This window comes from Pollicipes pollicipes, unplaced genomic scaffold (genome assembly GCF_011947565.3).
Source record: "Pollicipes pollicipes isolate AB1234 unplaced genomic scaffold, Ppol_2.1 Scaffold_3087;HRSCAF=3621_pilon_pilon_pilon, whole genome shotgun sequence".
Taxonomy (NCBI): Eukaryota; Metazoa; Arthropoda; class Thecostraca; order Pollicipedomorpha; family Pollicipedidae; genus Pollicipes; species Pollicipes pollicipes.
Window position 1 is genome coordinate 22,566,872 of NW_023596225.1, and position 14,639 is coordinate 22,581,510.

Genomic DNA, 14,639 nt, shown 5'->3' on the forward strand with positions numbered 1-14,639 from the left:
GCCACAGACCCGATACATGACTTCACGAATGTCCGACGCAGAAGAAAGCAGACCACCTCGGCTACGACAGAGCCGCCCCGTCACAGCCACAGGTGGCCGGCTCCCACCGGGCGCGGGTCGTGGGAGCCGCGTATGACAGTTTTGATGACGGCCGGAGGCGGCGGCCGGCTGGGCGGCGCTGAATACCGGGCCGGTCGCCGGCTCCCGGGGCGCGCACACTCCAGCGGCCCGCCTCAATGCGGTCCGGCGAGCCACCCTAAAGCCGGACCATGGATCGGCGAACCCCGGAAACGGGATAATCTGTACCGATCACGCGTGAGTGAGCGCTCGGCAGCAGCCCGTGGAGAACTCAGAGTGAGGAGACGTCCGACCCCTCGCGCGCCGACTTCGGACATGTTCTCCAAACTCTGCCGTATTCTGACCTGCGGGTCCGAGCAGGACTCTGCAGCATCACGCAGCACAGCCAGACTAAGCACAAACGTGCGGGCTCGGCTTGGTATACACCCGCCGTAGAGATCCTGACAGGTGTCCTCCCCCCCCCCCCCCCCCCGTGCGGAGTCGTAACACGGGACACTGTGGCAGCCTGTAGCATGTGAACAGGTGCCACAGGCTTGTGTAGTCGGACAGGGCAGAGCAGTCCCAGGACGGACTACGAATCTTACCGGATGTTGCGATATTTCAGGCGTTGCCTATGGGCATGGAACGGGTGCATATTGTTCCGTTGCTGTTAAAGCATGGCCAGTTAGCAGACTATTTGAAAGTTACCCAGGTATCCATGACTCCTTGATAACTTTATTCAAATCCCGTCAACCCATTGCCAGGCGGCGATCAAGGCCAAAAAATGAATCATTGTCGAGTTGTTGATATCTGGTCTTCGTGAACACGAGTTACAGATGTAACGCCGTGAATTGGCTTTCAATCAATGTTGTGCAAGGTACGATGATGTAATCAAATAACAAGGCATGGAGAAGGATATTTACTAAATAGAGAAATTTTGTTGTCTAGAACAGTTTTCCACTTAAAAGTATACCATTAGTTATTAGTGAGCTCTTTTCATCACAACTGATACTTGCTTAATATGTCAGCGATATATACTTATATATATGATATATACTTGATGCTATATAATATGATATATACTTGCTTAATACATCTTGCTTAATGTCAGCGAGGGGGACTCTTGCGCCGATCAGGGCCCCTGAGTCGACAGGGGTCTATACGTCGGTCGGACACATCAGTGCCGCCAGTCGGCTCCGTGCTGACATAGGCCTGAGAGCCCAATTTCCAAGCAGGGACACAGCCGGTACCAGCAAATTGCATTGGTTGGGACCCCAGGGGCTGTCAGGGGCCTACAGTGCCTAACAGGTGACCTTGTGTTGGCAAGGAACCTCAAGTCGGCCAGAGGCAGAGCTCTAGGAGGCCCGAAGAAAGCCTGGAGGCTCCAACGGTACCGACGATCAAGGGCCCGATTGAATGGCCCAAGAATACGGCGGGTTGACAGGCATGTACCTCAGAAACCAGAGGGCTTTAAGTCTTAAGGGCAGGTCTGTGGTCTGCAATGAATAATCTTCAAAGTGGCCTTTTCAGTTTAAAACTTCATACAAATATGGACACTTCCCTCAGGTAAGATACCGCCTAGACAGGTGTGAAGCTCGCAGAAATGGCGATGATAGCAATGCCATTTAAATTAGGTAAAGGAACCGCTTGGCTTTCTCACGAAGATTGCTATCATTGCTTTGCTCTCACAGCAAAGAAGCATGAAAACGTATCCAGTGTGCTCAGCAACCGGAAACACATCATAAGTACGGTAAAATGCCGTGACAGTTTTTGGGACGGCGATCCGGAAAAAAACGTGTGTGATTTAGCGTGAAGAGTGCGACTGTGTATATAACACACTTCTCTGCTAAGGAATCAATTTCATAACGTCAATCAATTTCATGCCGTCAAACCCACGAAAGCAAAGCACACAATGCTTGTGGGACGGTCGCAGAGGGTGCAACCATGCGCACAATATGTCATTGTGGGAACACTTTCCACCGACGATGTTAATCGATCGTTTGTAAAAAGACATTTGTGGTTCAATTCACCGCTTGACGGCGCATTCTTAAATGCAGCCGGCCTGCATGTAACGTGGTGGTCAGAATACGGAGGCACGGCCAGAGATACCTACTTAAGACATTTACTGGTGCGTGGAGACAACCATGCGCAAACGATGTCATTGTGGGAAGACTGTCGCTGAGAAATAAAGATCACTTATTGGCCGGCCTAAGTTTTTATATTAAAATCACACGTTGACCGACACGGAGGCGACTGTTCGGTGTCGGTGATCTCTAGCTGAAATAGAGGAACACACTGTCTTAGAATCTGGAATCGGTGCAAGAAGCTCTCTTGTTAACATTTGAGATCACGGCCCTAAAAGTGGATGTCCATAACGTGACCTACAGCCAGACCTTCCGGCCGTACAGCGTTTCAATCGGGCCCTTGATCTTTGGTCCCGAGGGACTCTTCGGGACCCTCTTGCAGCCCCTCAAACAGGGCTCCTGGTGGCTCGGGATCCTTGCCGACACAGGACCACTGGTAGGCACTGTAGATCCTTGACAAACGCTGGGGCCCCAATCAGTGTAAATCGCTGGTCCCGGCTTTGTCGCTGCTTGGAAAGTGGGCCCTCAGCCCTTACTGACACGGAGCCGACTGTGTGGTACTAGTGGTGCCTGACTGAAAATGACCTGACCTGACCAGACCTGACCGACCTGGATCTTATCGACTCAGTGGGTTTCCGATCGGCGCAAAAGGCCCTCTGACTGGCATCCGTGGGCCCGTTCCTGCAGGCGGGGGACCCTGAACAAGACTCCGGCCAATCCCTCGTATCCTTAGGCCATTCAATCGGGCCCCTGATCGTCGGTACCGTTGGAGCCTTCAGGCTCTCTTCGGACCTCCTAGAGCACTGCCTCTGGCCGACTTGAGGTTCCATGCCAACACAAGGTCACCTGTTGGGCACTTTAGGCCCCTGACAGCCCTTGGGGTCCCAACCAATGCAACTTGCTGGTACCGGCTATGTCCCTGCTTGGAAATTGGGCCCTCAGGCCCATGTCAGCACGGAGCCGACTGGCGGCACTGGTGTGTCCGACCGACGTAAAGACCCTTGTCGACTCAGGGGCCCTGATCGGCGCAAAGGTCTCCCTCGCTGGTTTTAAAGTGTCCGGCACTGCGGGCTGGTGACCCTCAATACAATCACCGGTCGGTCCTTCGGGCTTCTCGGGCATTTAATCGTTAGTCCCGAGGGTTACTTTGGTCCTTTGAAACCTTTGAGGAGGGAACACGAATTCTGCTTCCCCCCCCCCCCCTCTGCCTGTGCCGCTGAACGAGCCAGATGTTTGGATTGAAGCAATCTGAGCTCGATCTTAATGTTTGATCACACCACGTGACTAATGGACTTTCGATTGCCAACCTCGGTCGTTAAAGTGTTCGGTTCTATCATTTTTGGCTCACACACCTGCTCCGCGCCGACTGTGCCAGGATGCGCCAAGAACCTGTGGCCATGGCCCGAGATGCGGGTTAAGTCAACAGGCGATTTGCCTACGCTGCACAATCCATTGCTCTACGTCATTGGGAGTCGCTGTCAGACACCAACGGGCACCGAATAGGAGGCTGAGGTTTTGGGCGCAGGACGCCATGAGATAATATCACGCTGCATGCACACAAAATGTAAATCCAGCGCCATCACAGCCGCCGTCACGCCTTCCACCGCCACTGATGTCACTGTCGCCACCGGAGGCGAGGCAGCCCCTGTCGCCGTTGTCTCGACAGCAGCCACCACTTTGCGAGACCATCTCGAGTGATCACAGGGGCCGGAGATACCAGCAGTTGCATAACCAAATGCACCGCTGAGAAGGCCAATCAGGTAGTCTCACTGCTTGCCGACTGCCCCCTCCCCCCCCCCTCCTGATCGGCAGCACAGGCCTGTGTTGGGGTCAGGAGCACAGCCAGTCTCTGTAGGGAAAAGCTTACGATTGACTAAGGTCTCTTGCTGTTGAAACGCCTTCGAAAACAAAGAAAAACCGCTGGGTAAGTCCCACTTTATCAGGAATAAACCGCCGGCTTTAAACATTTCGTAATAATTAAGTAGAACTTTTTTATAATCTGACGTCACTCAGGGGCTTTACCGAAATTTCACTGGGCTGCACATAAAAATATTGCGGAGCCCATGAGCGTAAATCGTCGAGCAAAATGGGGGCCATACATTTCTGTTGATATGACAAATCATGTCCGTCTTGAATTTTTGACTCTCGCTGCAAATTCAGTTGTGAAAAAATGGGCGATATAACGTAGTTTGACTATGCGCGTTCGCATGGAACTCCGCCCCCGGCGTCACAGTCTCCATAGGCCCGGCGGAGTTTACGTCACGGCTAGCATTACGCAGCGCCCAACGGATTGACGAAAATAATGGCGTTTCTGAAAGAAGTGACTTTTACGCTTTAGGACATTAATTCGTGCATTTGACGGTCTGGGCGTATGTTTTACCTAGGCGGTTGCAAGACTGATAACAGGAACGGATAAACAATAACAGAAACGCAATACGGTGTCGGAATCTGGTTGAAGAATTGTAGAAGTGAAGGTGGAATCCCTATTTTGTGTTGTACGTCTCGAGAGGCCTTACGGGCGCCTGTTTAGGTCCCCTCGAACATTGCCCTGGTCAGCTCGGGACTCCTTGCCAGCACAGGGCTCCCGTTAGGCACTGTCAAGCCCTGATCACCCCAGTGGTACCTTATTGGCTCAGAAGCCTCGACCAATGAAAATAGCTGGCCATGTCCTTGTCCCTGCTTGCGAAATGGGCCCTTAGACCCAGGCCGATACGGAGCCGACTGTTTGGTAATGGTGGTGCCTGACCGACGTAGAGGCCCTCGTCGATCCAGGGAGGCCCGATCAGCGCAAAGGGCCCTCTGAGCAACATTTTAGGATCCGGCCCTGCGGGCGGGGGCCCGTGGACCGCAGCGTGACCGGCGTTAAGACCTTGTGGCTTTTGCCGCTTAATACGACCTCCGGGCAGCCATTTGGGCCCTCGAATCAGGCGTTCGATCGTCGGTCTCGAGGGACTTGAAGATCCCACAGGACCTAAGGAGGAATGTACTCCTTGTGCCTCCCCCTCCCCCCCATTCTGCTCACGCCACTGGTTGAGGTCCTGCACAAGGACATGCTGTCCGGTACGAGGGCCTTGAGCGAGCCAGTGCTGGCGTCGTAGCGCTGGAATGTGACCGGACCGGCACGCTGCTGCCGTCGCATGCATTCGCTGTCAGCTGCCATACGCCAGTAAACTCCAGGCGGCGTACCAGCTGGGCCGACCCAGACTGGTCTGGGGTGGCCGAGCGGACACGCAAATGACGCGCAGCTCCGGGAGACTACGCGCCCGAGTCAGACAGGCTGGTCCATCCCCCGACCAGGTTAGATAGGGTCACTGGGTCGGCTGCGCAGGCCACGGGCCGCCGGCGCCCGGACCCAGCGCGGGCGCGGCCATGCCGCAGGCGCTGATCTCTCAGCAGCACGAACGGTAGCGGTATGGCAACACAGGACTTTTCATAACGGCATGACAGGTTCTGTGATCGAGTGGTCAGGTCTTAGGGGACCTGGGTGCTGTAATCTCCTTTCCCAGCAGCGACGGATTCAGGAAGCACATAGAAGCAAATCCGAGTGACGCATTCTCATCCAGCAGCGGCAGAACCGAGATCTTCACCCACTTCCTCCAGCAGCTGCAGACCCAGGCACCGCAATTTTCTTACCCGCAGCGGCAGACGCGGGCTCTGCACTCTCCTCTCTAACAAACGGTAGACGTGAACGCTTCATTCCGGAAGCGGCGAACTTGGGTGTGGTCTGCCCCCCCCCCCCCCCTCACCAGGAAGGGCAGACCAGGACACTGCATCTCAGCTGGATCAGAAGTTCATCCGCTGTCTACAAAATAGTTTTAATATTGGCAGTAATACAGTCAGGATTCGTAGGCTTCTAACATTTAAAGAACACGGTAGTCGCGGCCAACCCGGCCAAAGCGGTCAACCCAGCGGCGTAGCCTTCCAGCCCATCCACGTTGGGGAAGAAAGTAGGCCAAATCTAGTGGAAAACCTGCTTGTTGGCATATTTTGGGGCTAGAATGGGTAATTCTTCACTGCTCAGTCCCCCCCCTCAGCTCATTTTGTGAAACTACATCCCCGGGTCAATCCCTCGCTTGACAATGGTTGCAAATGGGCGCTGAGTTATATTGAAGTTACAATGCCCCGCGACAGCTTTCCAATGACGTCAAGGTGAGGCCACTACTAGCAAATGCAAAAACTACACTTCCCTGTGGCCCCCAATACTGACGGGAACCGCCAGCTGTGGGGGCGTGTGGTTTGTACCTCTTGTTCAGGTGATTGGGAGGGTAGAGACGGAATAAGGACAATTTTAAGTGTGGTCGAGATGAATCTGCAGTGAACCGCAGTTTGTGGTTAAACGAGCAATTTTTCTCTTGGGTGTCTTGGTTCAACCCGATCTGCAAGCCATAACTGGATGTGAAAATGTTTGGGGAGCCTGAACCTTGGCCTTTTCTCAGCATATTCTGACCATTTGAATCCTAGGGTAGCATGAGGTACTCTAAGATAGTGTAAGAGTCTCCTATGTGGCAATTTTAACCCCAAAATGTGGAAATCCGCCCCAATATGTATTTTGATGACCTTCATTTGTAGGGTCATTTAAATTTGCCATGGTTTTGGCAGGCTGAGGCTTAGCCATGCATTTGTTGTTTTTGTGTTCTATTTAATGACGTGTTTCAAGATGTAGCTGTGTGCCCAATGAGTTGACTTTATGCCTTTAATGGAAACAAAATATTTGAACTTTATTACTTCTTGATGGCATGGCATGCAGGTACCTGTTCAAGATGATCTGATCTAGATACCCTGCTGTAGTTTCTTAAGCTTTTGAATGATTTACCAAATGAATTTGAAGAAATAAATCACATTCTGAGCCCTGTGTTTTTTAAATCTAGAAGATAATAGGTAAGCATTATTTTGTGTGTGGCAGGTACATCATTACTATTCAAATGATAATACCTTTGGATGCAAAAGTGTTGTATTCAGGATGGATGTGGGCAAACTGAAAAGAAGAGGAAATTTAGTGCTGCAAAAGTAAAGTGTTCTTAGATCTTGCATGCATTTCTCAACACAGGTATTGCTTAAGATATGTTTAATGAACAAAAACACATTGTACATTTGGCTCCAAATTCTCATGCCTGTTTGTGATTGTCATTGATGCACATAAATGAACTGAACCGATGCATCTAGAACTGTAGAGTAAGTCCAAATAATTTGTTTTGGCTCTTGCAGAGGAGAATCAGTATTTCCAAGTTTCCACAGTCTAAGCCAGAATTGGTAATAAATTGGAGATAGCTGCATAGTGATGTTTTGGCAAAATGTTATCAGTAGGATATCTCAGAACATTTTACTGATTGAGGTAAATGAACAGAACAGCAGGCCATGCCATCAGCATTGAATGCCTAGAGCATGCAAACCAATGATTGAGTCCAAGTTACTGAGGTGATAGGGTTGTTGACATCTTCATGACATTACATTTTTTTTTTCAGTTTTTGTATAGCTGCCAGCCATGGGTAACATAATGGGCAAAGCAATGGAGGAGAACTTCAATAAACACAAGAAGTTCATGATAGAGATGCAAGGTGTTCAGGTAAGCATTTGTAGGTTGAAATGGATGTTAGAGCAATGGCTTGACAGACATAATGTGATATAGAGAAGGGAATGTGTTGAAAATTACTGCAAACCTTTGTATACCATTTACCTTGGTGTGCCATTGTTCTCCAAGGGAGCTCCAAGTTTTCATTATGTCCATACTGGAATTGTTATCAGTGCACTCTTCGCGACAATTTGTGTTGCCAACAATGCTGATGTAGTATAACAAATGCTGATAGACTATAAACCATTAATCCAAACTTTGATCCTTTTACCATGGTAGCTGGAGCGGCAGATCCACATGCAGGATCAGATGCGGCGGAGGATGCAGGCAATGGAACTGGCCCGGGCACGAGAGATGTTCTACTGGTGGGCGACATTCTACGTGGTCGGCTTTGTCGGAGCTGTGGCAGCGTAAGAACTGCAGTCACCTATCCTTAGCCCTTGTAACGTGGTGGAACAGGCTTGTGGTACATAGCACTGTACAGTCGTGATCATATTCACAAGATTGCACCTGCTATCACTGACTTACGGTCGCCCCCGGCCATTTGAATGTTTCGTGTCATTCCCATCATAGCCTGAATGTTGCGTCGCGCGTTTTCCGTGTTGGTACACTTCTGCGCCGTCAGCAGGCGGTTATGCTGCTTGCGTGCAGCATGACCGCTCGGCGCTGCCGTCCTGGGTGCTGCACGCGCTCAGCGCTGCTGTCCTGCGTGATGCATGCGCTCAACGCTGCTGTCCTGTGTAGTGTACGCGCTCAGTACTGCTGTCCTGTGTGCTGCACGCGCTCAGTGCTGCCGTCCAGTGTGATGCGCGCTCGACTCCGCTGTCCTGTGTGATGCGCGCTTGACGCGAATGCCGTGCCCAGTGATGTCACAGCGGGAACGTGACGTCCGCGTGTGGTGCAGGGCCCGACGCACCAAGAACCGGACGGCGCTGTTCCCGTTCTTCCCGCTGGCGTTCATCGTGGGGTACCAGGCCGACTTGGCGTACGGTACCAAGCTGACCCGCATCAGAGGTGAGTCGCGGCGTCTGCTGGTGAGGTAGCTCGGGTCGCTGGTGCGGCCCTCTCGGCGAACCTCCCCGCTTGGGCGGGTCCTCCCCACCCCCGGCCAGTTTCTGCTGGTGCTGTGGCTCCAGTCGCCTGTGCTGCCCTCTCAGCGAACCTCCCCGCGTGGGCGGGTCCTCGCCTGGCTGCCGGCGTCTGCCCTGCCGCTCGGAAACTGTCGCCAGCAGCTCCGGCTCCAGCCAGCAGCTCGTGCGGAGGGTGGTGTAGCTCGATATCCGGCAGAGCTGCGGATGTAACGCGTGACTCAACACGACTAAAAGAGCCGCTTCGCCACATGGCACGCTGCCATACCACACTTCTGTGTTGCCGCATGGCGCCGGTATGGCTTGAGGTAGTCTTGCGAAAGTGAAAGATGGTTTTGAAGGCGTTTTCCAAGCACTTTGTCGTTGTCCTGTTGAAACGCATATATCTGAACCCCGGGAATAGACTGGAGCCATCTGGTATAGACTTCGCCGATTCCGCGGCTGTGATCTCATCTGTCCTCTTTTGCATTCACTTTTCTCCTCCATTGCGATCGATTTTGGCCTTGGCATCTTTAGGGTCTTACCGGCCGGACAGATTGACAAAACCGTCATTAACTTGGAAGATGTAGATATCAAAATAAATTTAACGTGCTTTGTTTGTGTGTGCATGAGATTCAAGGCCCAGAAGGTGATGTGCGCCCTCTTGTATATCACCCTATGAGTCTTAGATTTGACCCAAGCACAGAGCGTGTTGCTTTTCTGCTTTATATTTGTATACATGCGGAGCGAAGAAAATAGTGGTCAGTGTCTGTTAAGCTTGATTTGTAAGCTGTATGCTGTACCACCCTTGCAGCCTGCTGAAGGAGCCCTAAGTGCCACCTGTAGAAGCTGATTTCTGATTATTCTGATGGTTTACTGATGACCGTAGTTGATGACTCGCAGCGACGTACGCTTTCTGCTGCGTTTCACCACTCCCGCATCGATCGTCATCGGGGATTGCAGCCGGAAATGCCGAAGCAGCCATGTATGCATGCAAGCTTCGAAGGAGGTCTCATTGTCTTGGGGCTGTCGACTCTATTTCGAAGTGTGTAGCTTTTTGGAGTATGATGTATGCAGTATGTCGCAATAAGCTGAGATTCCACTACCACCTCTGTCTTGGGTTGATGTATCACTGAGTAACTGTAGCTGATTTAATTTCCTCTGCTATGTCTCCGTTCCTCCTCCATCGTGTACACCCGTCATGTTGCTGCCCGTGGCGTGCCTGCCCCTGATACAGCGCCTCCACGTGGCGTACTGCTGACCCTGATGCCCGGTCCGTCGCCTCTCGGCCCGCCGCGTCGGCAGCGCTGACGTCCCGCCCTCTCCGCAGCCGAGGCGGAGAGCATCCTGCAGTCGGAGCCCGAGCTGGTGGAGCCACCTTCCGGTGTGCCCACCGCTTCACTCATCGACGCCGCCCGCCAGAAGATCAAAGACGAGAAAAGGTACTCGCGCAAGACGCGCGACACCTACCTGTAACCCGGCGTTCGCTCCCGGCCTGTAGTCTGTGGCGTCCGCGGGGCGCGCTAGGGCGTCCTGCCGCCGCCTGGTGGCCGGCCGCCGAACCACTGCCTCCCTCGGCCGCCGCTCGGAGCGTGACCAGCCGGCCGAGGCTGGCGCGGGGTGGGCGGTCCGCCGGGCCTCGTGTGTCCAGGACCGTGCCTTGTGGTGTCGCGTGTCTGCCTGCGTCCGTCTGGGTCTGTGTCTCCGTCTGCATCTGCCGCCCCGCCCTTGTCCGTCCCCACAAGTCCTGCCCTGGCGACGCCGGTCCTGACCCGCGCCGTCAACACCGTTGCCACCGCTCGGGCTGCCGCGACGGCCGGGGCGCGAGGTCGCGGCGCGCTTCGGTAGCCTCTGTTGACGTATGGAAAGGTCGGGTTGGATAGGCGGCAGGTCTCACCGCGCCTCCACGCGTGCGTGCGTGCGTGCGAGCGAGCATGTTTTCGTGTCGCGTGCTTTGTACGGATGTGTTCGTCATTCGTGGTGGCTGCGACCGTTCAGCCGTGGAGTAGGTTAAGCCGGGTCTTAACTTGTGAGCTTACATCCCGTGTGAGCGTGCGTCGCCGATGGCTGTTCGGGAGGCCTGATCTGACTAACCCATCCAGCTGACTGACGCGGAGGCATAATATGAGGTACAGCCCAGCCGCATGTGTGCGGTTGGCGCGCTGTTGTGGCCTTGTATTGGCTCGGTCTAACGACTACTTATTTTTAATGCTCAGAGGTCGTTTGACTGCAAATTGTTGGCGTGTACGGTCGTCACGGCCGGGTTGTTCAAGGCAGGCTGGCTGCTTCCATCTGCAGCTGGATGTTGGGTCGCTTTTTAGAAGCCTTTTGTCGTTGGATTCGAATTTTTAAACCAATTCATGTTGGAGCATTGAGGTGGGATTGTCGAAGTAGCCTGCCTTACATCGCACGTCTGCACATGATGCCCTTCAGCCCATGCGGCGTGGATTATTCTGAAGTTTATTTAAGAACCTGTTACTCTGGTTGGATAGCTCAAACGCGTGTTGTTGCGGGACAAAGGGTTACGAGTGGGTCCTATATGCGTGTGGATATATTAGTAGTATCTTACAATAAGAGCATACCTGGTACTGAGTTCTGGCTCTGAACGGTAGAGGTAAAGCAATACAAACACTCACAAACTCGATGAGACCGTGCTGGCGTTGACGCGTCGTCGGGTAACGGTTGTGGTGCCGACCACGTGTAGAGGAGCGTAGCTCTGCCAGACTGAAATATATCGCCAGTCGAGGATACTGGGTTGTCTAGCCGCGCGTGTCGCTGCCCGTGTTCGTTGTCCAGGCGGAAGTTGTTTCGTTTCAATCCGGATGTCGCCTCGTGTTCTCGACAGCTAAAGGCGTCCCCTGTCCTGTCCTGTCCACCCTGTCCCCCTGTAACCCTCGGCCTGATAAGGTAGGGGGGGGGGGGGGGGGGCGGTGGATAGATGCAACCCCACCCTAAGGTTTTTTTAAGAATACCTCTCCGGCAATTTTTCAGTCGCGCCGAAATTTTCAGGAGCCTGTCCGACATTCGTTGCGCGTACTTCAAGACCACAAACGTGTTTCCAGCTTTACTGGTTTTCGGAGCAGCGGCGGTTTTAGACTGCACGTTGGTCCAGGGTCTTAGCGGGCGGGCTGGTGGCAACCGAAGATGCTGCGGAAAGCGCGCGGCGGCCAACATTGTTACATTAACGGAGCTATTATCATAAATGTGTATCCAAAACATGCAGGCCTGTTTAACATGCCCATGAACATGCCTGCTCAAGTTGCGTGTCGTCACAAGGTGTAGTCTCATAAGTATAGCATGAAGTGAGGAAAGCACGGCTTTCTGGAAAACTACGTTTAATGTGCAATGAGGTCAGTTATCAACTTGACAACAAAAAACGGGTACAGATGGCCGATCTTGTTAAAAAAACCATTCGAGTGATGTTGTTCCGCTAAGCTCCATCTCCATTACTTGGAAACGCTGGGAGGGGGGGGTACATAAACTATCCCGCTATCAGCCCGCGATAAGAAAAAGCAGCAAATCAGGGCGAGGGGTTAAGCTGCAAAAATCACTGCGCTGGAACCTGATGGAGACCGCTGTATTCCTTGTTCCTGTGTCGTGTTTGTGTCTCGTCTCCACCCACGAAGCCGGCCGTGTGGTTGCTGGCCGGTGAAGACCTGTGCTGCGCCACACTGACTGAGAAGCCCGTCCCGAAGCCAGTTGTCACCACGCGGCCCTCAGGTAGGCGAACTCTCTCCACCAGTTATTAGCTCGACTTTTTTGCTCGATGGCAGCAGTTTTGCACTTTTTGTCAACGAGAGGTTGCACCGGCAGCTTGGTGGAGTTCTGTGGTTTTGAATGGAGGTAGAATCCGCGAGATGCGTGTTGTGCATGCATTCTAACATCAGTGCACGCTTTCGGGACACTTTATAAGGAGTCATTTTTGTAGCAAGTTTCTTGCCTTAAGAATTGAGGATGGGGCCCGTTCATTGCAGGCTTTTCTAAGAATATCGGAAGCAGAAACCGCTCGGCGAATGCGCCCCTCCACCCGCCGATAGCTCTGCCGCGCCTGGCGAGAGGAAACATTCATCAGGAGGCCTCGCGACCTGGCACGTGTTTATTCATTGGTTTTACACTAAGGCGAATCAACTCTTGAACCGAGGCGGGCGTACTCGCTCTATTTGCTCCCATGCATAGGCTCTGGTCATGGCCGCCGGGGGTGCGCTGCAACCCGTGCCGCCCCTCCCGAGAACGCGCGGACTCTTGCTCCAGTGGCATGCCATGCTTACCTGCATGTTGTCTGTGTGCCTCCGTGGCGCGCCGCGTCCCAGACGTTGACCGTCTTCTCTGCATGCGGGCCTGGTGGGATGTGGCTGCATGCCCATTGTGCCCGAGCCGTGACGACGCTCGCGCTAGACGCGCTTGCGTGGTTGGCTTGGTGTCCCTCTGTGACCCGCTCCCTCCGCTCACCCTGCCGGCCTGCGCTGGTGGCGTGTGTGAACTATCCCTGCCAGCCGGGCTCAGGTTTGCATGGAGCGTACCTGGGCTGACGGCCGGTCCACCTCCCATCGAGCTGGGGTAGTCAGATCCTGACAGAGGACGCTGGAGGCATCATGGCAGGTCAGCATAGCAGGGCGGGGGTAATGTGAACCCTGATACCACTGTACGGCACGTTTCTGACATTACGCTGAGGAGATGGTAAAGCCCTCCAACGACCCTGCTTCTCGTGGACAAGGGATTATATATATATATATAGATATATATATATATATAAATGGCGCTAAAATATATATATATATATATATATATATATATATATATATATATATATATATATATATATATATATATATATATATATAAATGGCGCTGGCTAGCCATGTACGGAAATCTCACTCGAAATGAACCTTAAGCAAGGCAATATATATATATATAATATATATATATATTATATATATATATATATATATATATATATATATTTGCCTTGCTTAAGGTTCATTTCGAGTGAGATTTCCGTGCATGGCTCGCCAGCGCCATTTCAGCGCGCGCCGCTCGCGTGCTGCCACCTGGTGGTTAGCGCAGCAGCGACGCGTTGCGTTGCGTCCGCCTCAGTATGTCGGCCGTCATCTGCCGCCCGGTGATCGTGCTGTTACAGGGTCCGGTCCCGCAGCTGAGCATTTGGAGCGGACCGCCGCCCAGAGCCGGCGACCGGCCGCCCCAGCGCGGCGTCGGCTGACGTCACGGGTCGCTGCGGCCGGCATCGCGTCACCGCCCCCGCCGTCGCCGCCGCCGCCGCTGCCGCTGCTGCCGTGTCAGACGGGACTGGAGGCGTGCGTTCTAGCCGCGCATGCTTGTGTGCGTGTGTGTGATGTAGGTGAGCGGGGGATAGAGCGTGCACTGTACCGCGGTCGGTAAGGCAGATGAAACCTGTAGGGGAGTGACCGAAAGCAATTCGCACAAAGATGTTTGCAGCTGTGTACAATACAGCAGTGAACTACTGCTGCCAATGAGCTTGAACACTTGGTCCTTGAGAACGCACAACCCGACGAACTTCCTGTAGTAATCAAATCTACGGCCGTCAACATTGTTGTATAAGGTTCTGAAACGCCACATAGCTATCCTTGGGAAGGTGCTGCCGACACTCCTGTGGCGCTGGTGAGGTCTGGCCACAGGCACAGTTTTGTTTCATCCGTATCTGTTTCTCTGAACTTGCGCCGTTTACGCGGGCAGAACACCGACGGCTACTTCAGTTCGGTGAGCACGACGCCTGATGTCCGCTGTGGGCGGCGGACTGCGGGGCCGCTGTGCAGGCCAGCGGCCGACGCGAGGGCGTGCCAACACGGAGGGGGAGGGGTCGCTCTGGCCGTCCCGCGGCGAACT

General features: G+C 53.3%; 1 protein-coding gene across 4 annotated transcripts; it reads left to right on the plus strand.

Moving 5' to 3' along the window:
- Nucleotides 1-6,306: 6,306 nt before the first annotated feature.
- LOC119090335 (plasminogen receptor (KT)-like) lies at nucleotides 6,307-14,011 on the plus strand. Of its 4 annotated transcripts, XM_037213129.1 has the most exons (6): nucleotides 6,307-6,394; nucleotides 7,604-7,704; nucleotides 7,990-8,120; nucleotides 8,615-8,724; nucleotides 10,108-10,219; nucleotides 13,915-14,011. In XM_037213129.1, the coding sequence occupies exons 2-6, from the start codon at nucleotides 7,624-7,626 to the stop codon at nucleotides 13,931-13,933; spliced, it is 453 nt and encodes a 150-aa protein (XP_037069024.1). In that variant the 5' UTR covers nucleotides 6,307-6,394; nucleotides 7,604-7,623; the 3' UTR covers nucleotides 13,934-14,011. The 4 variants fall into 4 exon arrangements, with proteins under 4 accessions (XP_037069024.1, XP_037069021.1, XP_037069022.1 ...); XM_037213126.1 differs by lacking the exon at nucleotides 13,915-14,011 and having other exon boundaries at nucleotides 10,108-10,401; XM_037213127.1 differs by lacking the exon at nucleotides 13,915-14,011 and having other exon boundaries at nucleotides 6,352-6,375; nucleotides 10,108-10,401.
- Nucleotides 14,012-14,639: the final 628 nt, after the last annotated feature.

Coding starts and splice junctions, on each gene's coding strand:
- LOC119090335 (XM_037213126.1), top strand. CDS start 7,624: ATGGGTAACATAATGGGCAAAGCAATGGAGGAGAACTTCAATAAACAC. Junction 8,121..8,614: donor TTTGTCGGAGCTGTGGCAGC/GTAAGAACTGCA, acceptor CGTGTGGTGCAG/GGCCCGACGCACCAAGAACC. Junction 8,725..10,107: donor CAAGCTGACCCGCATCAGAG/GTGAGTCGCGGC, acceptor CCCTCTCCGCAG/CCGAGGCGGAGAGCATCCTG.